At 39.9% G+C, this 26,370-nt stretch overlaps 2 protein-coding genes across 4 annotated transcripts in view; one reads left to right on the forward strand and one right to left on the reverse strand.

Moving 5' to 3' along the window:
- TM7SF3 (transmembrane 7 superfamily member 3) overlaps nucleotides 1–8,734 on the reverse strand; it is a 46,330-nt gene extending 37,596 nt beyond the window's left edge. Inside the window, exon 1 of one of the 2 annotated variants that reach the window (XM_037730903.1) lies at nucleotides 8,656–8,734. In XM_037730903.1, coding sequence (XP_037586831.1) covers nucleotides 8,656–8,710 — 55 coding nt within the window. In that variant the 5' untranslated portion in view covers nucleotides 8,711–8,734. Of the gene's footprint in view, nucleotides 1–5,648; nucleotides 5,994–8,655 lie in introns of those variants that run through there. The other variant, XM_017507047.2, reaches the window with a different exon arrangement.
- Nucleotides 8,735–15,087: 6,353 nt separating this feature from the next.
- MED21 (mediator complex subunit 21) lies at nucleotides 15,088–21,084 on the forward strand. Of its 2 annotated transcripts, XM_017507048.2 has the most exons (4): nucleotides 15,088–15,196; nucleotides 19,075–19,189; nucleotides 19,681–19,781; nucleotides 20,620–21,081. In XM_017507048.2, the coding sequence occupies exons 1-4, from the start codon at nucleotides 15,155–15,157 to the stop codon at nucleotides 20,794–20,796; spliced, it is 435 nt and encodes a 144-aa protein (XP_017362537.1). In that variant the 5' UTR covers nucleotides 15,088–15,154; the 3' UTR covers nucleotides 20,797–21,081. The 2 variants fall into 2 exon arrangements, with proteins under 2 accessions (XP_017362537.1, XP_017362538.1); XM_017507049.2 differs by lacking the exon at nucleotides 15,088–15,196 and having other exon boundaries at nucleotides 19,080–19,189; nucleotides 19,665–19,781; nucleotides 20,620–21,084.
- Nucleotides 21,085–26,370: the final 5,286 nt, after the last annotated feature.

Consider the following 26,370-nt stretch of genomic DNA (forward strand, 5'->3'; position numbering starts at 1 on the left):
GTCACAGTTTATTGTTTCATATGTTTATCTACTTCGCAGCAACCTTCACTAGAAATACCACCCTGTAGGTACTGCATGTTCTTACTTATGAATCAGAGCTACATAATGGGCACCTAAGGGCCTACACTGTGAACTGATATGCATTGAAGACTGAGGATGTTGGGAGGCAGCCGAGGAGGAGGAATTACTTAATGAGTACAATGTACATAATTCCAATGATGGATACACTAAAAGCCCTGACTTCACCAGTACACAATATATCCAAGTAACAAAACTACACCTGTGCTCCACAAATTTATACAAATAAAATAATTTAAAAATACTACCCTCTCCCTACTGCTTTGCAGTTCCACCTTTCACATAAGCCAAGTGAACCTAACGTGTTTGCTTCTGGATTCTCAATTACATTTTACTGGCTTATTTGTCTAGCTACAGACACCAAGCCTAATGCAAATATTACAACTCTCTTAACTCCTGCTCCAAATTTGTTCTTCCTTCTCAAAGCTGTCTTGACTATTTCTGATCCTTTTCATTTCCACATAAGCTTTAGAAATCAGCCTGTTAAAATACACACACAAAAAAAGGCTGCTGGGATTTTGACTGGGATGGCCCTGAATATATGAATTAATTTAGGGAGAAATTATATCTTTAAAATATCTTTATCTTTAGAATTTTTTAATCTATGAATTTGAGATATTCCTCTATTTCTTTAGTTTCTCAATTTATCTCAAGAATGTTGGGATGTATTATATCATTTTCTCTGTAGACATCTTTACATATCCCATGATAATCATCCCGGAATAGGTAATATTTCTTGGAGCTACTGTAAATTTACTTTTTCTCTTAATTTTATTTCTTAATTTTTATAGAGACGGGGTCTTACTCTGTTGACCAGAATGGTATCAAACTGCTGGCCTCAAGAGATCCTCCCCCACTCAATCTTCCAAAGTGCTGGGATTACAGACTGAACGACAGCCTTTTTTTTTTTTTTTTTAAGATGGAGTCTTGCACTGGAGCCGATCTCGGCTCACTGCAACCTCCGCCTCCCAGGTGCAGGCAATTCTCCTGCCTCAGCCTCCTGAGTAGTTGGGACTACAGGCACATGCCATCACACCCAGCTAATTTTTGTATTTTCAGTAGAGACAAGGTTTCACCATTTTGGCCAGAATGGTCTCAATCTCTTGACCTCGAAATCTGCCCACCTTAGCCTCCCAAAGTGCTCCCAAAGTTAACAGGAATTTAATGTCCCAAAGGTCACGCCTGGCCTGCTTTTTCTTTTTAAATTTCTATTTCTAGCTGTCTCTTTACCAATACGCCTTTTATAAAAAGTTCTCCATGTAATTCCAATGTTTAGCCAGGTTTGAGAACTCCTAAGGTAATGTTTGATGAACAAGCAAAGGATAAATGTATTTTTTCCCAGTCTTAGTTATCTTTAGCCTAACTTCTGTGTGAAAATAACTTGGCAGTGTAACCTTGGCAATCCAACAGCCATTGCACAATTTTTTCAGAAGACTGCTTTAACCAAATTAGTTGTGGTTTGATTCCTGGCTGTGCAGGATTTTGTCATCTTTGATGTTCCAACGTCTAACACAGTATAGTCACCTAATTGGCATACGGTAAATGTTTGTTAAATGTTGGTTGAACTATGTGACCTCAGGCAAGTAATTTATTTCCTCTGGGCCTCAGTTCCCTCAAAGTAAAATTGAGGTAACCGTGCTGCCATCAGCTGGCTGCTGAAAGTATCAAACAAATGAGAAACAATTTTTTAAACTACCCAAGGCTACACAATAAAGTATCATTTATTAACTTCCATTAGCCTTCCTGTGTTTCAGAGGTTCATCTCCTTATTGAAAGAAAAGAAAGAGAATCAGGCACTCAGGGCAGCCCTACAAATTAATTAGCGGTTAGAAAGGGACTAACAGGTTCAAGGCATTCACAGAAGTTCCAGGAACATCATAAGCACTATGTTGAGAAAGGCTTCCGCAGAGTGACAACAAAGGGTACTGAAAGTCAAGACAACTTAAACAGCTCAGTCTGGTAGAAACTCATTTAATTTCTGCTCATAAAAAGAGATTTAGCAAAAGAAGACACATACCCAAAAGAATCCTAAAGAAGTTAACAGCAATTTAACTTCACTTCTAAGGCATCTGGAAAAGGATTTATTAGAAGCATTTTATGAGGCATAATTAGATCTTATGACTTGGAGAGTAGGAGGAAAAAAGACAGCACATCAAAAGATATAACAAAGCAAATGGCTAACATCAAGTTGTGGCACTTACACTGGCTTTCCTTTAAAAAGATTTTTTTTTTTTTTTTTTTTTTTGCCATCTAACCTATAGAAGGGACTTGAAATGATTTTTCATACTTATCTTCTATTCTTACCCAGAATCATTTTTTCTTTCCCATAGTTCCACTTAAAAAGGGTTGCTCAATCCTAATCTTTTCCTTTATCTTTCCCAATCAGATCCTAATCTGGCAACCATAAAAATTTCCAACTCATACTTTTTACTATTTTACTAAAATTTACTTCTATTGTTTGTGTTTTAACACAACAACCAAATTCTAAGAGAAATCTATCATAGCCTAGTCTTCATAATTCTCTTCAGATTAAAAACAAAAATGGTTCAGATACTTGAGTTGGTCAGAAGTCAACTGCCCCTTCCAATTTCTCATTGTTACCTTCTTACGAATGTTCAATAGCCTTAAAAGTTTAAAGGAAACACAAAAATGAGCATATTAGCTTCATATACTTTTTAGAGAAAGACAGCACTTGCAACTAACCACAAATGGCTTGCTATATTGCGTAAAGCACCATCAATAGCACAAAGACTGCAAGGCCCAAATGGTGCTGTGTTCAATTACTTAAGGGTAGCAGTAAACTGGGACTCCAAGAGAAGGGAAAACTGCTTAAAAGTATGATCCATCTCATGTGCCTACTGGTCACAAAAAGCACCCTCCTCAGACATTGTAGGAACTCCATCTGCCACCTTCCAAGTTTTATTTAGCATTCAAGCTACTACCCAAGTCATGCAAATTAGCTCATCCTGCTAAAGATGGGTAAATCCTCCTAAATTACAGCAGTTGCTCAGTTTCTTCAGTTTGTGTGGTTATCACAGTCATCAAACAGCAATTCGATCAGCCATTTTCTAGGAGGATTATACACATCCTGAACTACACCCTTCTACCTTGCCATATTGATTTGTATCTGACAGATACAGAGAATATCTGCTTCTACTATCACTCAGCAGTTAAGTCCCACATTGCCCATCTGCACAGAATGACAATATTAATGCAAGGCAAAAAGAACAACATTGAGGAATATCAGTGCTATAATCATAGCAAAGAGGCTAAAAACAGTGTCTGAAAAAAATAATTTCTCAACTTATTCATATTAAAATTTAACTTTTGTATAAAAATTTCTAGGTATTAAATACTAAAGCACCAAACTAGAAAGAAAAAGATCTGGATCCCTGCTCTTCTGACTCAGGGGATAGCCTAGATCAACTACAAACTCTAATATCTCGAATTCTTCACCTGTTAAAATGGAGATAGCATCTCTTCTACCTCCATCATGAGACTATTTTGAGGAATGAGGATGCACAGAAGGATTAAGTACAAAACACCTTGCTATGTAAGATATTCTTATTGAAAGGCAGCTTCACTGAAGTGGAAGGACTATGAAATTTGCAGGGGGACACACCTGGGTTCAAATCCTATCTGTGACCCTAGTAGCTGTTCATTTGTTCCTCTGACAAGTGAGGAAGGTCATTAAATTGCAGGGTTCTGGAGATTAAATAACACTGCACATGGAAAGCACCTGGCACACACTATATGCAGTGAATGTTAGTGCCCTATTATAAGCAAGGCTTTTCTGCCAAAAATAAAAATAAAAAATAAAAAAAATTGTCCTTTTCAGCTTTGGCCTCAGTCCTATACAAAGATCCTACGATTCAGTTTGCACAAAGGCTTTTCAAAGATAAGCACATAGGAATACAATCACATTATTCAGAAAATATGTTTCAGAACTGCAACTAGTCTATTAACCTCAAAACAAAATAGAATGTGCTTAACTTCATGGAAAAGCACATGATGATCTGCCTGGCATAACTAGTACCGTTACATTTTTTTTTTTTTTTTTTTTTTTTTTTTTAGTTTTTTTTTTTTTTTTTTTTTTTTTTTTTTTTTTTTTTGTACAGAGTCTTGCTCTATCGCACTCATGCTGGAGCGCAGTGAGCGATCTCGGCTCACTGCAACCTCTGCCTCCTGGGTTCAAGCGATTCTCCTGCCTCAGCCTCTCTAGCAGCTGGGGTAACAGGCACCCGGCACCATGCCCAGCTAATTTTTTGTATTTTTAGTACAGACGGGGTTTCACCATATTGGTCAGGTTAGCCTGGAACTCCTGATCTCAGGTGATCTGCCCACCTCGGTCTCCCAAAGTGCTGAGATTGCAGGCGTGAGCCGCCAGACACAGCCGCTTTTTACATTTTACATTACCAAACCGTGAGCTGTTGCCAAAACCCATTCACCAAGCACAAGACCTACACTCTAATATCCCATTCTGAGTTCTCACTGAGATGAGCAAGAGTCACCTGATATCATCAAAAATGGTGTACTCACAGGAAGCCAAGCCCAGGCATGATTCTTCTTGGCTCCCACAGGTGAATTTGAAGTGGCAATAGAACTTTGTTGATTCTTGTTTTTCTCATTTTAGTTTTAGTCTCTATTAAACTGTTATTCTTTACAGTTCATTTATGGATGACAAGTTATTTCCTGTTGGTAGCTGCAATGATTGAGAATTTTGTGATCTCTCACAGAGATCTATTTCTTGTTGGATATGAGACAACAGACAACATAGTTGGTTTTTGTACATTTGTCTTTTTTGAGATCAAATCAATTAGAAATTTCTTGCCCTCAAGTAAGGAGAATAACTCTGATACCTGGACTGGCAAGCTTTTGTGCTTCTGTGTTTATTTTTCATTTGTGGCTGAAATTGTAGAATTGAGGCTATACACTCTCTATCTGTATTTCTATGTATGCGTAATTCAGAAAGTCCATTTCTCATTGCGATTATGGAATGTTTTCCTGTCTCCAGATGGCATTAATAATACATTAGATGGTAAAGGCTCTTTAAAAATAAATAAAGCCCGATTCTGGGTTCATTTTTCCTCTCAAACTCTACAGAACATAACGAATTTGAAAAGCCTCTAGATGTGGGGATGTAAAAGCTCCATGCAGCTTGAGAACCATCAGTCATTAAGCCCTTAGTTCCACCCAAAGTCTGGCTGTCCAGAAGCTAAGACATTCCACTCGGGAGCAAAGGGGCGCTTTAGTAAGTTACATTAAAGCCACAAACATGGCTGCTCCCCAAGGCAGATAATACTGTGTTTAAAAAAAAAAGAATTATTTCTGTCTTCCCATTTCCTCCGCCTAAATGAGAAGGTTGACAATAACGCCTGCTTAGCCATGGGTGTTGCCACTGCAGGAAAGAACTCTGGTCCATGAGTACCGGTTCTGAACTCACCAACCGGGGTGTACCAACGCCCCCAGTACCATCTCCCTGCTAGGTTGACAGACCTCGGGCGGATTTTGACCTTGCAAGAAATGCAAAAGCAACTTTGGGCTGCAGAAGCCAGGCGCCCCGACATTACCCTCGCTGAAGTTCGCGAAGACCTCGGCTGCACCAGCCACCCGGCGTTCCGATGCCAGTACCGCTAGGACCAGCAGCTGCAGGAGCCCCATTGCTGCCTGGGCCGGGCAGGGCCCTCGCCAAGGCCAGGGAGGGGTGCGGGCGTGTGCGCCAGGGACCCACAGCCTCGCCCGAGCTACCCCGGGGCGCCCGCACCGGGCGCCATCGCCCGCCAGGTGCAGACGTCTCGCACCTGCCAGCTCCGTAGCCGCCGGCGTGAGCCCAGCCGCACTCCCGGCCCCAGCAAGAGCTTTCCTCTTCCGGCGCTCTACTCCAGGCGCGCGTTCCCGCGGCTCCTCCCGGGCTCTCGCTGCGTCACCGCGACGGGTTTCTGGGCGCGGGCCGCGCTGGGGCGTGTCCAGGCAGAGCGCGCCTCCTCCCGGCAGGCGGGGAACTCGCAGCCCGCGGCGCTCCCGGGAACCCCCAGGAAGAAAGACCTGGCTTGAGGCCCGGTCTTCCCACTTGTATCTCACCACGCATGCAAACCACCTTGAAAGTACAAAATAATTTTCTGTTGCGGTCACCAGGCTACTGTTCCCGATGTTTAACGGCTCTTTACAACAGCAAAAAAGAGGAATCGGTTGCGAAAAACACAGTTGAAGGCTATTTCCCCCAGTATCAACTGCCTTCCCTGCTGAGGCATATGTTAGTATAAAAACGCCGGGAGAATGCTGTTTGTGTAGTGGTTACCGCACCAGTTATGAGCACTACATTTAAAAATAGTTTCATTTTCTCGAAACGAAATATCCTCGAAGACACGGCCTGATCTGAACTTCTAAGTCACATACGTAGTCCATGTGACAGCTGGCTCATCGAAAATGTGGAATCAGATGCATAGACTCAACGTTACTTGGGGAAGATAATGCTTTCCTTTCCTGCTTTTTAAATTTTTCCACTTATATATTTTAATGAGCAACTATAGCTTGGAAATTACATGTTGAGTTAATCCCCTACTAAGTTAACAACCTATAGCTGTGACCGTAATGTGAAGAGGTGTTGAAGACAAAATTATTCATTGATACTTGTTAAAGCACGGAACGAAGACTACTGAGGACTGTCTCAATTGGCATAGGGACCACTGCAACTAGCTCTTACAGTGGGGAAGAGTGACTGGGTTCAACTCTAAATACAACACGGGCAAGTGGGAATTTATAACCAATGAGCAGCATGGAGTTCAGTGGACAGAAAATTACTAAGAGGAAACATCAGAGGTAAGGGGCATTTGGTGAAAGTGACCTAACAGGACTCCTCCTGAAGACAGGATATCACCTGTGGGATGGTGGAGAGTGAGGAAACTGATCAGATATGGAGGAAAGGGGGTTCTTTGCTAAAACTGGATTTTTACAAAGAAGTGCACAGATGGACCTAGCAGAAGATTCAGAACCCATAATAAAGTTTGGCCAAGCAAATAATCTTTGTCACAGGCACAATTCCTTTTCTGCTCTCCCACTGCCTGGTCCAAATTTTCACGCTTTTGGTGGCACTATTTCTGTGGTGCTTTTCACTCTCCCACACGCCCCTATTCCTATAACCCTCAGTAGATGAAATCCAAGGAAAATGAAAAGAACAGTTATGATAAGGGTAGCATCTGAATCAGTGGATGAATTACAGTATTCAGTAAATTGTGTTCTTACTGATTAGCTGCACTATGGGCAGAAAGAATCAGAACTCTGTCTCACAATAATTGTCAAAACAAAATCCCAAAGTAATAAAACCATAAAAGAGCTAGTAGAGGAGTGCTTTTTAAAAATAAATAAATAAATAAATAAATTGATCTCAAAATGGGAGGAGTTTTCTAAGAAGCACAACAGCAAAGAAAATAACCATAAAGAAAAAGATTGGTAGACTTGGCTACATAAATACTTTTACAGAGATAATTATATTAAAGTAAATACATAAGCAATATGAAAAGGCAAGCTGATGACCAAAAAATAAAAATTAGCAAAGGACATGAATACAGAATTTCACCCCCAAAAAAGGAAATACAAACTGCCAGTAAATACATGAAAAAATGTCAATCTCATTAGTAAACAACAACAACAAAAAAATCAAATTAACAAACTAAGATGTAAATATTTTAAAAGTAAAAGGACATCCAGTGTGGATAAAAGAGCTGAGAAGAAGGAATTCTTAAGTAGGGATAGTGGGAATATACACTTTAAAAAAGTAATCTACATAAAAAATGTTTAAAAATCTTATTTTTGTAGATTTGGTATAATAATTCCACTTTTAAAGTATGTAATTAAATAAACACATAAAAATTAGTATAATCTGGGGGAAGTGGTACATGCCTGTAGTCCTAGCTACTCAGGAGGCTGAGGCAGGAGGATTGCCTGAGCCCAGGAGTTCAAGGCAGCAGTGCTCTATGATTGCACCTGTGAATAGCCACTGCCCTCCAGTCTGGGCAACATAGTGAGACCCTATCTCTTAAAAAAAATTAGTGTACAAAACTATGCATCAAGGTGTTATTTAGAGTAACAAAAACATCTAAAACAACATAAATGCCCAACAATTAGGAGTTAAATATCCTATGATACATTTATATAATAGATCCTGTGCAGCCCTTCATTTATATTCTAGAAAGCAACTGATTGAAGTCTTCATGAAAAGGCAACTTATGATGCAATAAATATATATAGTATCCAGCTTTTTTTAAAACATACATTTTTTATTGACTCAGAGAAATGGTTACACTTTTGTTGTTTGTTTGCACTTTTTTTTTTTTTTTTAAGAGACAAGATCTCACTATGTTACTGGCCTCAAACTCCGAGATATAAGAATTCAAGAGGAAGAACAGAAAAGGTGACTTGGAAGTCCAGGACAGGTTTATTTTAGAGAAAACAAACCTGAGAGGAGCTTCTGGCTGGTTAGGTTAGGGGCACAGTCTCTTACAGACAAAAAGTTTTTAAGGATTTAGGGTGGGAGACTTTATCAGAGGCTTGGACTGCTTTGGTACCTCTTTGTGGTGCTTAGGAGGGAGAGTTGTATATCTGTTCCCATACATCTTCCTGCAGCTGCAGGCATACCCCCGAGTCTGCTTTTAGCTTCCCTATCTTGGAGCACCTGAAGAGAAAGGAATGTGCTTATTAAAGCCCACTGTTTTCCTGGGGTCCATTGCATGAGGGTGAAGTTTGGCAGTTACCCAAGAAACTTTCCCCCCACCTCCCTTTGTGCCTGCGCTGTCTTGTGTTTTACTGTCTGTTCTTTCCAGCTGCTTGTAGTTAGAAGAGAAGTGATTTCCTCGAAATGTATGAGGCTAAAAAGAGAGCTGAAATTAAAGTGGCAGTGTTTATGGGAGATGACTGTACTCCCGCTCAAACCCAAGCAATCCTGCTGCCTGAGCCTCCTGACTAGCTAGGACTATAGGCTCGCACCACTGTGCCTGCCTTGTTTTCTTTTTTCCTTTTTTCTTTTTCTTTTTCTTTTTTTTTTGAGACAGAGTCTTGCTCCTTCACCCAGGCTGGAGTGCAATGGTGGATCTTGGCTCACTGCAAGCTCCACTTCCTGGGTTCAAGCATTCCCCTGCCTCAGCCTCCCAAGTAGCTGGGTCACAAGTGCCACCACACCCAGCTAATTTTTGTATTTTCAGTAGAGATGCATTTTCACCATGTTGGCCAGGATGGTCTTGATTTCTTGACCACATCATCCGTGCGCCTCAGCCTTCCAAAGTGTTGGGATTACAGGCATGAGCCACTGTGCTCAGCCCTTGTTTCCTTTTTAATATGCATTCCTGGTTATATGCATAGAGAAAAAAGGTTGAAAAATATATGCAGAATGTTTAAAATAGTTATCTCCAGGTGGTTAAATTAAGAATGATTTTCTTTGCACATTTCTGTAAAAAAGTTCTACATTAAAATGTATCATTTTTGAATAAGAAATTATGATTTTGTAAAAGATAATATGATTTTAAGGGTTTTCTTGTAAAAGCATTCAAGACATAAGTCCATCTTCCTGAGTCTGACACATAAATGCTTTTCGTGATGCAGTGCTTGTTCACCTCCCTAGGTTCTTGCTGCAACTAAAATCAGACCTCTACATGCTGGCCACATTGCATTAATTTCAATTTCCTGAACTGAGCCTGTTCTCTCTCTTCCATACCTTTGTATCACAGTTCCCCATGCCTGCAGTTGCCTGTGCCTACATGACAGCTGATGATAGATGTGTCAGCAATCAGAACAGGGCCTCCTTACCTTGGCTTCTAAGTACAGTATTGTGACAGTTTGGGAGGATGATTGCCTGGGGCTTCATGTTCATGTAAGAGTTCCATTGGAGAGCTGAGAAGCAAACTAGCTTAGCAGCTTTGCAGATGAGTTTATTTTTTCTATGCATTGAAAGGAAACGCAGAAACTGAAAAGATTCCCAAGTATAAGATATGCATAATTAGAGCCTTAAAGTTTGTTTAGGCCAGGTGTGGTAGCTTCACGCCTGTAATCCCAGTACTTTAGAAGGCCAAGCCAGGAGGATCTCTAGAGGTCAGGAGTTCAAGACCAGCCCGGCAACATAGTGAGATCCCCATTCTTACAGAACAAACAAACAAACAAAAAACAGAAAAAGAAAAAAAAAATTAGCTGGGCATGGTAGGGCACATCTGTAGTCCCAGATACTCAGGCATCTGAAGGAGACGAATTTCTCGAGCCTAGGAGTTTAAGGTTGCATCAAGTCATGATTGTATCACTGTACTCTAGCCTGGGTGACAAAGCGAGATCCAGTATCTGATAAAACAAAAGTCTGTTAAAATTTAGAAAAGGAAGGAAGGGCAGGAGGGAGAGAAGAAGGAAGGGAGAAAACTTACTCTAGATTTTTAAATAAAACCTAAGATACCTTAAATGGAGTTGGGAGCAAGGATCCAGGGAAGGATCCAAAGGCAGGATTGAACCTCTGTGAAATTTGCCCATTTATTCTTTTCCACTCTAATCTCACCTTCGTCCTGTATTTTTTAACTCTTATGCTCTTTTGTGGGTAGCTATTTACATTCTTTGACTGTTTAAGTTAAATTCCATAAATGCTTATTTAGTAGCTATTATATATAATTATTATGCTAGAAAATTCATTCAGTTGGTTGATAAATATGTATTCAGCTTCTGTGTGCCAGCCTAAATGCTCGATGTTAGGTACTGGAAATATGGAAACAGAATATGTTTTCTGCCTGCAGGTAACCCATGGACTGGTTGATGAATTAGCATCATGTACGAATAATCACACCTCAGTATGCTCAGTGCAATTATAGAAGTGTAAGGAAAAATTGTGGTAAAGATTAGGAGCATTTAACCTTCTCTCAGAATTCAGGAAAGGCTTTTATAAAGAGATGGTTAAAATAAGATTTTCTTCACTAGTATAGTGGTGAGTAAAAAAATAATAGGCTGGGCATGGTAGCTCACACCTGTAATCCTACCACTTTGGGAGGCCGAGGCAAAAGGATCACCTGAGGTCAGGAGTTCAAGACCAGCCTGGCAAACATGGTGAAACCCTGTCTCTACTGCAAATACAAAAAAATTAGCTGGGTGTGGTGTCAAGTGCCTGTAATACCAGCTACTCCGGAGGCTGAGGTAGAATTGCTAGAATCCTGGGGGCGGAAGTTGCAGTGAGCCGAGATTGTGCCACTGCACTCCAGCCTGGGTGACAGAGTGAGACTATGTCTCAAAAATAATAGTCATAACAACAATAAAGAAAATAACATTTGAGGACTGTGAGGACAATCACCAAGGGAACAAAGTGGAAATGTGGATGGAAGTGTGGGCATTTCATACAAGGAAGAAAGAATTATAGGCGTTTTTATATGGTGTGCATGGAATTGTAAAACAGCAGAGCATGTTTAGGGAATTTCAAGGGGTGTAGCATAGAAAATACTTATTCATAGTATATTCATCCCAGCACTAGGAACATTTTAGATATTTAATAAATTGCAACTGTGAGTATTAAAGGTATTTTCAGCCAGGCACAGTGGCTCACGCCTGTAATCCCATTTGGGAGGCCAAGGTGGGTGGATCACCTGAGATCAGGAGTTCGAGACCTGCCTGGCCAACATGGCAAAACCCCGTCTCTACTAAAAATACAAAAATTAGCCGGGCATGGTAATGCATGCCTGTAATCCCAGCTACTACTTGGGAGGCTGAGGTGGGAGAATCCCTTGCACTGGGGAGGCGGAGGTCAAAGTGAGCCGAGATGGGGCCACTGCACTCCCGCCTGGACAACAGCAAGACTCCATCTCAAAAAAAAAGTTATTTAAAAAATTGTTAAAGACGTTTTTCTGAAAAAATAGAGAGTTGCTACAGTCATAAAAACCAAACTACTTACACAATTGACTATGAGGGCTCACTGCTAAAGGTGATGAGGGTAAGCGAGGGTTCTTTATACTCTCTAATTTTCTATATGTTTGAAACTTTTAATAATATAAAGTTTCAAAGAAAGTACTTGCCAAAGTTGTGTGTTTAAAATATGAGATCTATAATACTGGGTTCCTGCTCCTAAAACCATATAATCCAGTTGGTATCACAAGAGAAGCAAATGAAAAAGCATATGAGAAAGCGTCCAAATCAAGAAAAGAAGAAAGGAGAGGTCCCTATAGACTCTAGCAATTTATAAAATTTGTATGAGAAGTGTAAAACTTAAAAAGGTAGGTAAGAATTAAATAGCAGGAAAGAAATTGCTTTGGGAATGGTAAAGAATGAGGAAAGAGCAAGACCAGTGGTTCTTAATTGGGAGCAATTTTGCCCCCCAGGGGACATTTGGGACTATCTGGAGATACTTTATGTTGTCATAAATGGATTGGGGGGATGCTACTGGTATCTCAGGGGTAGACGACAGGGATGCTTCTAAATATCCTACAATGCACAGATCAGCACCCCACAACAAAGAATAATCTGACCAAAAAGTCAACAGTGTGGCCATTGAGAAATCCTGAGCTAGATGCATAGACTATATTTGGCAGGTGAGTTATTCCTGAAGTCTACAGCTTCAAGAAACTCATAAACCCCTTTTCAAATGTAGGCTAAGTTGTGGACCTCCTCTGGGGAAATGGTCCACAGCTTTTATCTGATTCTTTAACCTGATTCTTTAATCGGATTCTCCAAAAGAAGCTGAAGAACCAGAAAACCAAGGGGTCAGGGGCCTTGGCTGAAACAGAGGATTATTTTACTCAGAAAATTATCAAGTGGCAAGGCTGGGTCTGTTTGCTGAAGCCAGATTATAGTGAAACTTGAAAATCAGGCAGAGATAGTTGGATATCAACCTGAGGTCTCTGTGGAGGCACAGAAGCAAAGACCTATTAGGAAGATATGGCAGGACAAAAGCTGTGTCACAATGTGAGTTGCCTTGAAGTGGCTTCTCTACTTCAGGTACCCGCATTCCCTTCAATCAGGCTGTAAAACTGAGTAGGCTAAATTATATCCAGTCAGTCACCAATCCATATTAGTTTTTTTCTCAAAAATATATTTTAGTCTTTCCTTCTTATCTGTCAACACTCTATTCTAGGCCCAGCTCATCTCACTCTTGGACAACTGCAAAACCTTCCTTCAAGTCCTTGGCTTATGCATCTTTGCAAACAGATCACTAGATATACTTCCTGGCATATGGCAGGCATTCAGTAAGGTACACTCTTAAGTGAGGGTGGGAGAAGAAGGTCATAGATTCCTTCCAAATTACAGTCAAAACAAATTATAAAGTGATCTCTCATTAGTCCCATTATGGGGAGCATGCCTTAACCACGTTCCTAATGAGGCCCCAGTATGACTGCAGACTCTTTGGGGATGGGTGTGGCACATGGGTGTGCGGCAGAAGTGGTGCTTCCCAGCAAGGGTTGGGATAAATCCAACAAGCTGTTTCTGAGGGACTGTGTCCCCCACCTTCCCTGCAGCAATCACGAATAATCAGTCTGAGAAAGAGGATATGAGAGTTTGTTTGAAGTCTACAAACCTATTATTTGCCGATTCCAAACTCATTTTTTACCAGACTATCCTCAGGCTAAATTTCCTTAAATACCAAATTTCTATTATCACTCTTCACACTTAAATTCTCAATACGTCCCAACTCGAAATCTAAATTGTGCAGCTGATTTTTCTTAAAAGTGAACCTGCCCTACCAATGCATGTAGCTTATTTTCCAGGAATCTCTTTTCCAACAATAATACTGTGAAACCTCCACTCTCCTCTCCACTAACCCTCCTCTGTTCCTCACAGGGATTTCCTCACTGTCACAGAAACCAAAGAAGCTTATTAATTACCTACACTTACACCTTCCCTTGTAACTCTAAACGCTCTTCTTCCCTCCTTCTCCGCACATGGTCACTACTGTCCAGGTTAGTTTCTGACCATTTGGACGCTTTCTGTTTATTGAGTGTCACCCGTCCCAGCCCACCCACACTCAGAATGAAAGTGAGCACCCAGTCTCTATATGGGTAGCCCCAACCTCTTCAGCTCAAAGGTGACAGAGAAGGCACCCTAACCCTGTCCTTCATGATTACCTCATGAATTTTAATTTGAATTTATTATTTTTTTTAATTTTAGGTTCAGGGGTACATGTGAAGGTTGGTTATATGAGTAAACTCATATTTGTTTAAAGCCCATATTGTGACTCCCAAGTACTCGTGAGTTTGCTTGCTGTATATATGTTTTGTGGTCCACTGGAAACCTTGTTAAAGGTTGTTTTCTGAAAAATAAATAGAGAGTTACTACAAATGTAAAACCCAAAGTATTTACAAGATTGTGAGTTGCTAAACTGTTGAAGCTGGTGAAAGGTATGCGAGGGTTCACTACACTTTGTACTTTTGTATATGTTAGAAACTTTTAATAATATAAAGTTTATATTCAATAATATTGAATATATTATTGAAACCTGGAAAGCAAAAGCAACTGAAGCTTTCATGGCGATATAAAAAAATTAATATAAACTAGGGGAGGGACAGCGGGGGAGTAGGGACTTGGGGAGGGGTAACACTGGGAGAAATGTCAGCTATAGGTGATGGGGAGGAAGGCAGCAAACCACATTGCCATGTACGCAATGTAGTTTGCTGCCCATGCAACAATCTTGCATGTTCTTCACATGCACCCCAAAACCTAAAACGCAATAAATATATATATATATATAAAAAGAAAAAAAAATAATATAAATATCTAGTGTTCAATTTGGTCAGTAAATAAATACATGAGGGTGAGAGAAATCGCTAAAAAAAATCTCCGCAGAATCCAACAATCTCTGAAGCCTTTAACACCTGAAAATCTAAAGAAGCCCCTCAAAGCAACTGGACCCCTACCATTCTTCCCCAGTTATTCAAAAAGATTCAGCCTCACCCAGGTGTAGCCCGCTCTACAAAGGACGCCTCGGGGAATCCCAGCCCCTCCTGACGGGGCGGGCAGTTCTCTCCGACCCCACCCCTTCCAAGAACGCAGCCCTGTGATTGGCCAAGACGCGTGCCAGAGCAGCCCAGTTGCGGAAGAGCAGCTGTTTCAGCGTCCGTTGGTGTGCAAGAGAAACATGGCGGATCGGCTCACGCAGCTGCAAGACGCGGTGAATTCGGTGAGGAATTTCATTCCATTAACCTCTGTCCTTCTGTTTCCTGAGGTAAAACAAGGGAGGAAAGGGGCCCAAAAGGCAAAACTTGGAAGTGGAGACCGAACTGAGAGACGGCTTCGGCATAAAGCGCTTTCTCGGGAGGCGCCACCGCGAACTTGGAGGTTTGAGGCCGGCTGCCGTGCCAGGGAGCAGCCTCTTTCGGCTGAGGATACCGAGACCGGGAAGGTAGCTCTTGTCCGGGTCAGACCGCCGAGACCTGTGGGCTGCGCGGTCCTGTCGTGTTCCCTGAGGACAGTTTTATTATCAGTGGTGCTTACGGAATCTCTTTCTTTTGGGGATTGGGGGGAGAAGCAGAAGCTTTTTTCTTTCCTCATCAATTTTAATTCACCAAGGGAGGCCTCATGCTCTGGATGACTGGGTTTTTGTAATGAAATGTCAGCGCTTTCAGGTTGGTGCGGGAGCGAAGCTGAGGTGAGGTGAGAGATCTTTCATCTTAGCTCGTTCCTATGGGCCCAGAGTCTCCTTCCATCTCTTGTCTCTTGGTCACCCCTTAGAATACATCAGTTTGGGGACATCTTTATGATAGGAAATCTTCTAATCCTCGTATACCTTTCCGTTTGAGTCCTTTTTTTTTTTTTCTTTTCTTTTTTTTCTTTGAGACAGGGCCTCACTCTATTGGCCAGACTGGAATGCAGTGGTGTGGTCACAGCTCACTCCAGCCTCGACCTCCCTGGCTCAGGAGATCCTCCCACCTAAGCCTCCTGAGTACCTGAGACTACAGGTGCACATGACCCCTGATTTCTTTGTATTTTTGTAGAGACATGGTTTCCCCCATGTTGCCCAGGCTGGTCTCAAACTCCTGGGCTCAAGCCGTCCGCCCACTTTGGCCCCTCAAAGTGCTAGGATTACAGGCATGAGCTACCACGCCTGGCCAAGTCTTTTCCTTCCAAAGGTTGGATGGGGACTTTCACAGTGTATAGAATAAAATTCTGTCCCATAATCTAAAGGATCCTTAACAGTTTTTTATAGTAAATAAGTTGTTAGTGAAAGAGAGATTTCTTTTTTTTTTTTTTTTTNTCTTTTTTTTCTTTGAGACCGTGTCTCGCTTGGTTGCCCGGGCTGGAGTTTAGTGGCGCGATCTTGGCTCACTGCAGCCTCAACCTCCCAGGTTCAAGCGGTTCTCCCGCCTCAGCCTCCTGAGTAGCAGGGATTACAGGCGCCCGCCACTACGCCTGGCTAATTTTTGTATTTTTAATGGAGACGAGGTTTCCCCATGTTGCCCAGGCTGGTCTCAAACTTCTGGCCTCAAGCGATCCTCCTGCCTTGGCCTCCCGAAGTGCTGGGATTACAGGTGTGAGCCACCACACCCGGCCCGTAAACACTTTTTAAATATCTCCCCCAAATTCTATTCTATTAAAGGCCAAGTCTTGTGAGTAGCTCCCCAATTTTGTTCCTTCTGGTTATTTTTCCTCCGCAGTATTGCCTGAGTGGAAAGCAGATGCAAAGCCAAAGGATGCACATACAATCATGGGCCCTAAATGAATGGGTTTTGTAAACAGTAAATGCATAAACCAGTAACAAAGTCATTTAGTATCATTATCTAGTATTATGGACTCTACATAATTGTATGTGCTATACTTTCATACACTGGCAGTGTGGTAGGTTGGTTTACACCAGCATCACCACAAGCACTAAGTAATGCATTGCGCTACAGTGTTAGGACCGCTACGATGTCACTAGGCAGTTAGAATTTTCAGCTTTGTTCTAACCATAGGGGACTGACATAGTATATGCATCCTGTTGATCAAGACATCATTATGCGGCAGTGGGTATACTTATTACCATTACAAATTACATAGTTTTCTGTTAAATAGTTTTTCATCGATAGTTATGTTTCTCATTGTCTAATTGTGATTTAATGTCCTAGATAAGGGGCTGGAGAGAAAACATGCTGCGAGGAAAACCTAGGTACCTGGTCTCCTTGCCAGCCGCCCCCCCCCTCCCACTGTAAGCTAATAACTTGGTATTTTTGTTAATACGTCAGGCTTTGCACCCTTGAAGAGTGTGAATCTACTTGTGATAAACTGATATACTCTAAGTGATTAACAATAGTTTTTAAGGCTGAGAGGACCAGTCTCTAGATGTTGACTTCATCAAGATAAATTCTACTGGGCAGGGACTTGCCTGGGCTGCCAGCCAGCCAGCCTCCTTCAGGAAACTACTCCTTCGAGGTTTTACAAAATCAAATTGTAATGCTGGATAGAAATCTTATTTTAGGGAGAATTTTTCATATTCATACATGTCTTGTAACTAGAAGGATAGTAAGAACAGAATGAATATGGCCTTAACTTTAGGTTAAGCATACTGATAATTGGGTTTTGGAGAGAAACATTTAGGATAACTAGTATGAGTGCCTGCTGTATATAAGCACATGTTTACAAAGAGATACTCTTTCAAGAGGTTAAAAAATGTATATTCAGGAGACATTTAAGTGATGGAAAAACAGTTTGTGGTTAGGGAATTAACAATGAATTGAGTGTTTTCAACTGCAGGTTCTGAAGTAAATTGGAATATGGAGTGATATGAACCAAAATAGGGAGAATCTTCTTAAGCATTTATTCTAATCATAATTATTTGTATAACTTTTAACATTTGTTCTACTCTCTGAAAACTGTGAGTGCAGAAGCTATGTCTCGTTTACTATGTGTTTATATACAATACTTGTCATAGTTATTTTCCATAAATTTTTGTTGACTAAATGGATCTTAAAAGCTTTTGAAGAATGGAACAGATAACCACTGTGTTGAATATTTTTGTGTCTGCTCTGTTCCTCACAACAATCTTGTAATATGAGAATGTATCCAATTTAAAAATGAAAAATGCTACTTGAGTTAATAGAACTAGGATTAGGATCTAGACTTGTATAGCAGCTGATCACTTATTGCTCCATTACAATTAGCAAAACCTGGGCAAAGCCATTTAGTCATGAGTGACTTTATGACTAGGCAAATATGAAGGAGTAGTGGAAAACAAGTAAGAGGAAAAGAGAAAGATTTGTAGTATTAGTAGAATTTGAAGATCAAAGGAAAGTAATAATCTGTAGTTAGACTGGTTGACTTGGAGACTGTCAATACAAATTAAACAGAGGAAACAATTGCCTTTGAGTTCTGTCATTGAACAATGGCAGAGAAACCCAGTGGAAATGCTTATTAGAAATAGGAGGTTTGAGAGGTCAAGACTGGTGAGAGAAATTGGTGGGGAGGATAGGCGTATTTAATTTGGAGATGATAAGGAATTGCTGTTCTCAATCTTTAAAAGTACTTAAGGAGTACTTTCAGAGCACAAGAGTTTAAAAATTGAGTCTTGAACAAATATGTTTCTGATTACTTAAGGTGCTTTTCTGAGCAGTCTTTTCCCCACTATTTCTTTATGCTTGTAACTACTCCAGTTTCAGAAAAGGAATTATATACTTTGTACATGAGTAATAAATTTTCATTAGACGTGATGCCATACGTAGATATTTGCAAGTCAAATTTCTATCACTGTTCATTTCCATCACTGTTCCCCAAAAGTCTTTACTTTTGGCTTATAATAAATATTGGCTAATGTTCTCTTATCATTTTACTATCAGAAGAAAATAAATATTATTTTTATTTCAACTGTTTCAACTAGATTGATACCAAACTTAGTTTCTTTGCAGAAGTAAAATGTTTAATTAACCTTAATAATAACTGGCTTAATTTATCAGCAATTATTCCTTTCTGTTTTATTCCCTTGCTCAGAGATTATTATTACAGAAACTTGTTGTTGTTGTTGTTGTCAATAAAGTCCTTAAAATTGATAAGTCTTTCCTAACCTTGACATGTTTTCTTTGGCCTAAGCTTGCAGATCAGTTTTGTAATGCCATTGGAGTATTGCAGCAGTGTGGTCCTCCTGCATCTTTTAGTAATATTCAGACAGCAATTAACAAAGACCAGCCAGCTAATCCTACAGAAGGTAAACAGGTTTTCTTAGCTTCTCTTTGTTTGACTCTCACGTTTATTGTAATCCTTTAAAATTAGATTTATTGAGCAATTCAGCTTATTTTGTTTCTAAAAATATTATTGAGGATATTACAAATTTTGTCATAAAAAATTTATAGTCCACATAAAATCTCATAATTGTGGTTCATGTCAGTTAATAGATTGTTAGTCCTTTAGAGGAGAATTTGTATTAATTTAGCTGAATGAGGGACCTTAACAAGGAAGGCATCCCATTTATAAATTTATTTTTTAAGTGACCACTATATTGTCATAATAAATGAAATTACATACATTATGCTTAATTCCCAATTTGAGCTAAATGTATAATAGGATTGGTGTATATTTTAATCATTAGAATCCTAGTGCAGAAAAAGCTATGTGAAGTTTCCAGTTTCACTAACTTAAAATTTGTTTCTGAAAACTTGAGGTTTTCTAATAACCTAATCTAGCATTATCTTTCTCTAGAGTATGCCCAGCTTTTTGCAGCGCTGATTGCACGAACAGCAAAAGACATTGATGTTTTGATAGATTCCCTGCCCAGTGAAGAGTCTACAGCTGCTTTACAGGTAAGTCTTTATTCCTTTGAGAATTTTACCAGTAATAGAGAATTTTGAATTAAAGGAGCTAGGTTTAATACCCTTTGTCTGTGTCCATTTGTGCTGCTATAACAGAAGCACTGCTGAGACAGTAATTTATAAAGAACAGAAATTTATTTTCTCACAGTTTCTGTAGGCTGGGAGGTCCAACATCAAGACATTTATTACTCATTTTGTATGAGTAATAAATTTTTATTTATCATGGTGCTATGTTTAGGGCCATGTTTAAGGCCATGTTGAGGGCCTTCTTTCTATTTCCTCACATGGCAGAAGGACAAAAGAGTAAGAGCTCCCTCTTCAACCTCAAGCCATTTTATAAGGGCACTAATTCTATGAGAGCTTTGCCTTCATGACTTAATATCCTCTTAAAGGCCCTTCGCCTCTTAGTAACATCACATTGGGGATTAGATTTTAATGTATGAATTTTGGAGGGGACACATTCAAATCATAGCACCTTTTATAATATTCAATTTTCCATTATAAGGAAACCTCTTATTTTCCTGAATTGTGTCTCTTTTCCTAGTGAAGAATGAGAGGAGGGTGGCATTCTAGATGTAGGTTAGAACAATGGTGCCCAAATGTAGTGTGGAAGGGAGTCACTTACAGATATCTAGAGATTTCTAATTGAAAATTCATTCTTTTTAATAATTCACATGAGGAAAATTCTTAGAAGTTATCTGATTTTTAGAATTTCTTTGCTGAAAAATACATCACAATGATTGCAAAGTCATCCAGATTTAAAAATAAGTACCTCTGCGACTGCTTCTCTCGTTAACTCTAAAGATTTCAAAATTTCTGTCTTATAAAGGCTGCTAGCTTATATAAGCTAGAAGAAGAAAACCATGAAGCTGCTACATGTCTGGAAGATGTTGTTTATCGAGGAGACATGCTTCTGGAAAAGATACAAAGTGCGCTTGCTGATATTGCACAGTCACAGCTGAAGACAAGAAGTGGTACCCATAGCCAGTCTCTTCCAGACTCGTAGCACCAGTGGATACCATGTGGCTGAGAAAAGAACTATTTCAGTGCCATTAAGAATTCTGCATCAGACTTAGATAACAAGCCTTACCAACAGTTATAGAAACATTCAACACTATGACACATGTTCCCTTTTTAGCTATTTTTAAGTCTTCTATTTTCACTCTTGATAAATAAGCATATAAAAATCATGATTCAACCAGCTTTAAACCATCATACCATCATTTTTTAACTGAAATTATTAAGGCAGATAATGCATTAATAAACATAAGTAAACATATATAAAATTCTATTGTGACATGATTCATGTCTTTATTTTGTCATATTGGCCAGTACTTTTACAAATCAAAACATTTCTCAAGCCAGAGAAGAAGGTAGTAAGAACAGACATAAGGGACGTTTTAGTTTAGGCCAGCATCCTGCCTCTTAGAGGTGGCATTGTGTACATTTGAGCTTTGAGCAAGAAAGTTTTGGAAATTGTATTGCTTTTAAATAGATTTAGCATGGCTGAATAAGTAAGTCAGATTTATTCAAATGTTTCTTATTTCAGAACTTCATAGCTGTTCTAGTTCATCTACACATTTATTTCACCAAGAAATCCTCTGTCAAGAGAATTTTCATGCTACTGTGAAAGAATTCACCTTGTATTTTTTAGCCTTCTCCTCAATTTGCTTGTCATCACAGTGAAGTATGTTTGTTTGTTTGTTTGTTTTGAGACAGAGTTTCGCTCTTGTTACCCAGGCTGGAGTGCAATGGCACGATCTCAGCTCACTGCAACCTCCGCCTCCTGGGTTCAAGCAATTCTCCTGCCTCAGCCTCCCGAGTAGCTGGGACTACAGGCGTGCGCCACAATGCCCAGCTAATTTTTGTATTTTTAGTAGAGTTGGGGTTTCACCATGTTGACCAGGATGGTCCCGATTTCTTGACTTCGTGATCCACCCGCCTCGGCCTCCCAGAGTGCTGGGATTACAGGCATGAGCCACCGCGCCCGGCCCTTGAAGTATGTTTTTTGAATCATCAGTTCTTTCTCATTCTCTTTATTTATCTGAAGTTTCTTTCTTTTGCCCTTTGTTAAGCTCTCAACTTTTATTGCTGTATTCTAGTCAGACCAGAACATACTTTCTATACATCAGTTACTAGGCTCCATTTCACCTCAGTTTATTATTGCTAACATTTGTATCAGCATTTTCAACTATGGTTACTCATCCAACCCTTGGATCTCTTTTAGTCTAGTGATTTTCTCCACTGGAAAGGTGGAATTGAAATGTGTTCCACATTTTAACGGGCCATCTCCTTGGGCTGTATTGTTCAGAATATCCTGAGCTACATTTGCTGCAATCTTGCTATTCAGAGTTTAAGTTTCAGGAGAAAACAAAAATAGAACACTGCTTGTTATTTTTCTCATAATCAAGCTTTTCCACAGTTCTTGAAAAGTACTGTGTTTCAAATTTCAGGAACACCAGTGTTAGCTATAAAATTTGTAGCAATTTATTGGCTAGTCATAGAAATTTTTTGAACTTTTAACTGTATTTTCGTTGATGTTTATTAAAAACATTTTGCTATCCCAGACATTGTACATGAATCTACTCTTCATTATAGTTTTTGGAGGAGAGAAGATTTGATCAGAAAACTGATTTTCAAAGTACTTAAGTGTTATAAAGGAGTCAAGAAGGTACAAATAGAAAATGTCAAGACATTTTTCAAATGAAGGAAAACTAATAGGATTTATCACTAGTAAACCTGCTCTAAAAGAATTGTCAAGGGAACCTTTTTAGAAAGAAGGGAAATTATAGCAGAAGGAAACTTAGAATGGCAGGAATTAAGAAGGCTCAATGTATAGGATGAATATAATAGACTTCTCGAGGTTTTAAAAATTACATTTGGTAATTGAAAGAAAAGAAACACTTTTATACAATTCTCTAGAGAATATATACATAGTTTTTGTTGTTTGTTTTTTTAAGGTGAAGTCTCTGTCACCCAAGCTGAAGTGCAGTGCTGTGATCATGGCTCACTGTAGCTTCAACCTGGGCTCAGGTGATCCTCCCACTTCTGCCTCTTCAGTAAGTGGGACTACAGGGATGTACCACCATGTCCAGCTAATTTTTTTTTTTTTTAAGAGATGGGGTCTCATTATGTTGCCCAGGCTAATGTCAAACTCCTGGCCTCAAGTGATCCTCCTGCCTGGCCTCCTGAGGTGCTAGGTTTACAGGCATGAGCCGCCTCACCAGGCCTGCACAGGTAATTAAGTCACCTGTATAATAAAGGCAAGAGTAAAGGAACGTTGTGGTAAGATTTTTACCTTCAACTTTAAATGGTAAGATACTGATACTGTACAGTAGAATGTAAGAAGTATTGGTATCATCCCTAGAGCAACACAGATTTTTTTCCCTAAAAAACTACACAAATTATTTTCAAAAGCATCAATGAATTAAGGTAGAATACTAAAAAAGATTTAGGTAACTCAGGAATGAGAAATAGAATAAATAAAATAGTAACCCTATATTTTATTAATACATTGATAATTAAATGTCAATGATCTAAGCTGATTTAAATCTCAAAACTGAGTAAGAAACTGTGGCTCTTATAATGAAAGACCTTTATTCATTAGACCTACAATTTGGTTTTTTCATATGTAAATTAAGAAGAATTTAATATCCTGCTTCTCTATTTCAGTTCTAGGGGCACCAGATCAGTTAACTAGCCCTAAAGATGTCTGTAAGTGAAACCATTTTGATTACTACTTGCTCTGCTGTCAATTATGGTAACCAATCTCTCTTTGTTTCTGGATGCTAAATCCTTCCACTTGTGCCTTAACCATCCTAACTCCCATAATCTCCATTGAATTTAAGGAGCCAGTTTCTTTTTTTTGAGATAGAGTTTTGCCCAGGCTGGAGTGCAGTGGTGTGATCTTGGCTCACCGCAACCCCTGCCTCCTGGGTTCAAGCGATTCTCCTGCCTCAGCCTCCCGAGTAGCTGGGATTACAGGTATGCACCACCACGCCCAGCTAATTTTGTATTTTAAGTAGAGTTGGGGTTCTCCATGTTGGTCAGGCTGATCTCGAACTCTCGACCTCAGGTGATCTGCCTGCCTCAGCCTCCCAAACTGCTGGGATTACAAGCATGAGCCACCATGCCCAGGAATCAGTTTCAATGGGAGTATCCTTTACTGTCATTCTTGACCTATGATAATAGCAAGTAGAGCCTTTCAAGAATGATAGTATCTCCCCTCACCAATGATTTTTTTAAAAAGCCTTAATGAAGAGAGTGTCCTCTGGATCCTTCCAGAGAAGATAGGATGTGAGTAAGTTATGTATAATAATTTCACCCCAGAATTTCTGTGTCCTTGATATCATTCTCTGTAAACCAAGGAAGGATACTCTGGCATTTCACTTTGATTTAATGTAAGTAAACCTTGTGTCTAGGCATTAGTTAACAAACAAATGACTACAAGTGATAAGTAACTTGTACCATAGACTATCAATTACCTTGGGAATGGGAACATTATTGCCTTTTAATCCAGAGAAGAAATTCCAGAAGATTCTGTGTCTGCTGCCTCTTCTCGTAGTAAAAGGTGTCAATATGAGGTAGACTCAATGGAATGTAGCCATGAAAAAAAATGCTACTACAAACATTACAGGAATAAGGGATTTGATCAAGGAATTAGCATTTACACAGAATATAGGAGGAGTTAGGGAAGTGAAAGAATAAAAGGAGAAAGAGGATCAAAAAACTTCACATCACCCTAAAGACCTTATTGCCAAACAAGGTTGTTGTAGTGCCAGTTAAGTCCAGGTCAGCCAAGGGGTGCACACCCCCTGGCCCCACTTGGAAAGCTGTGTGGCTATGATTGTTGGATTAGGGGGTTTTCAAAGCCAAAATAGATTTATCAGCAATGATCCTCCTGCCTGGTACCCACCTTTGAGAGGACCAAAAACAATGGATGGATGTGTCTTGCATCTCCTGCTTCTTTATTCTTTTACACATATCTAAGTTGTTAAAGGGAGAAAAGCCCTTAGGATGAAGCCATATTCTCTCTATTCCTGAAGGACCACACACCCTAACCCCCTGTTGAAATTTCTGGACGCCTACGGGAAAGCCTACGGGAAAAGCTTCATGGTTTCATTGAATACAGGTGCCTAAGTTACTATTATAACTGGTCCAGTAAGGAGAAGAGGCACCTGAATTCAACTTGGGGGCTGGGCAAGATAACCAGTGAGGTGGGGAGATAAATATAACTTGGTAGCTAAGACCCTTCAGGTTGACTTGATGCACTGTGATCACAGCTTCTACTTCAGATATGTTACTGGAGTAGATATCCTTACACTTATAATTCTCCTACACACAAATGCCAGTGAGGATAGTCCCTTTGAGGACATGGTAAATGTAGAGAGGTTAGTATGACATGTAAAACACTCCCCAACCTGTCTCCCTGTCTCCTACTTATAGGGTACCTGGCCACTGACCACAGTATTAACATTTACTTGAGCCCTGTGCTCCTGGAAAACAGTGACAGTTAAGAAATCCCTCCCTCGGCTGGGCGCGGTGGCTCATGCCTGTAATCTCGGCACTTTGGGATGCCAAGGTGGGCGGATCACAAGGTTAAGAGATCAAGACCATCCTGGCCAACATAGTGAAACTCCGTCTCTACTAAAAAATACAAAAATTAGCTGGGCGTGGTGGCATGTACCTATAGTCCCAGCTACTTTGAGGCAGGAAATTCGCTTAAAAACCCAGGAGGCAGAGGTTGCAGTGAGCCAAGATCATGAGATCATGCCACTGCACTCTAGCCTGGAGATAGAGCGAGACTCCGTCTCAAAAAAAAAAAAAAAAAAAAAAAAAAAAAAAAAAAAAAAAAAAAAAAAAAAAACAAAAAAAAAAAAAAAAAAAAAAAAGAGAAAAAAATCCCTCCCTCTTGTTGCGTTTCCAGAAATGGCTTATTGCAAAGAACCACCAGAACTGTGAATAATCCCTTCCTTTACCTATGATAAAGCCAGACTCTGACCCTCCAAATTCCATTCTTTGCCTCAAAGTACTTAGTTGAACTATTTGTCCCTATAGACTAATCTGGACAAAATGCCTTTTAACTTGACCCAATTTTATGCTTCTCCCTTCCCCATAGGCCACTGGACTTTGATTCACTCTAAGCCTAGGCCAGCACTGGACTGTGGAATAGTCCCTCCCTAACCACCCCTCCTGAAAATTGATAAGCTACCCAGAAGGACATTCCATGCTCAACCGTCCCATTAATGTCACCTGCTCCTCTCCTCCACACTAGTTTTTTCTAGGCCTGTTTATTCATTCCTGTAAGAGAAAAAGAGAAAAGCCCATTGCTGTCTGATCTTTGAGATGATTGCAGATCTTACCTTTGAAGCATTCTCCTTATTGCAATAGTTTCCCTGACCCTATTGAAATAGTTCCTCTCTCCCTGTTTGTATTCATCCATTCGGGCTGCTATAGATACCAAAATACCATAAGCCAATAGCTTATAGACAGCAGAAATTTATTTCCCACAGTTCCGAAGCCTGGGAAGTCAAAGATCAAAGTGCTGGCAGACCTGGTGTCTGATGAGGTGAGGATCCAC

The sequence above is a fragment of the Cebus imitator genome, unplaced genomic scaffold, assembly GCF_001604975.1.
Source record: "Cebus imitator isolate Cc_AM_T3 unplaced genomic scaffold, Cebus_imitator-1.0 Scaffold367, whole genome shotgun sequence".
In the NCBI taxonomy this organism is placed as follows: Eukaryota; Metazoa; Chordata; class Mammalia; order Primates; family Cebidae; genus Cebus; species Cebus imitator.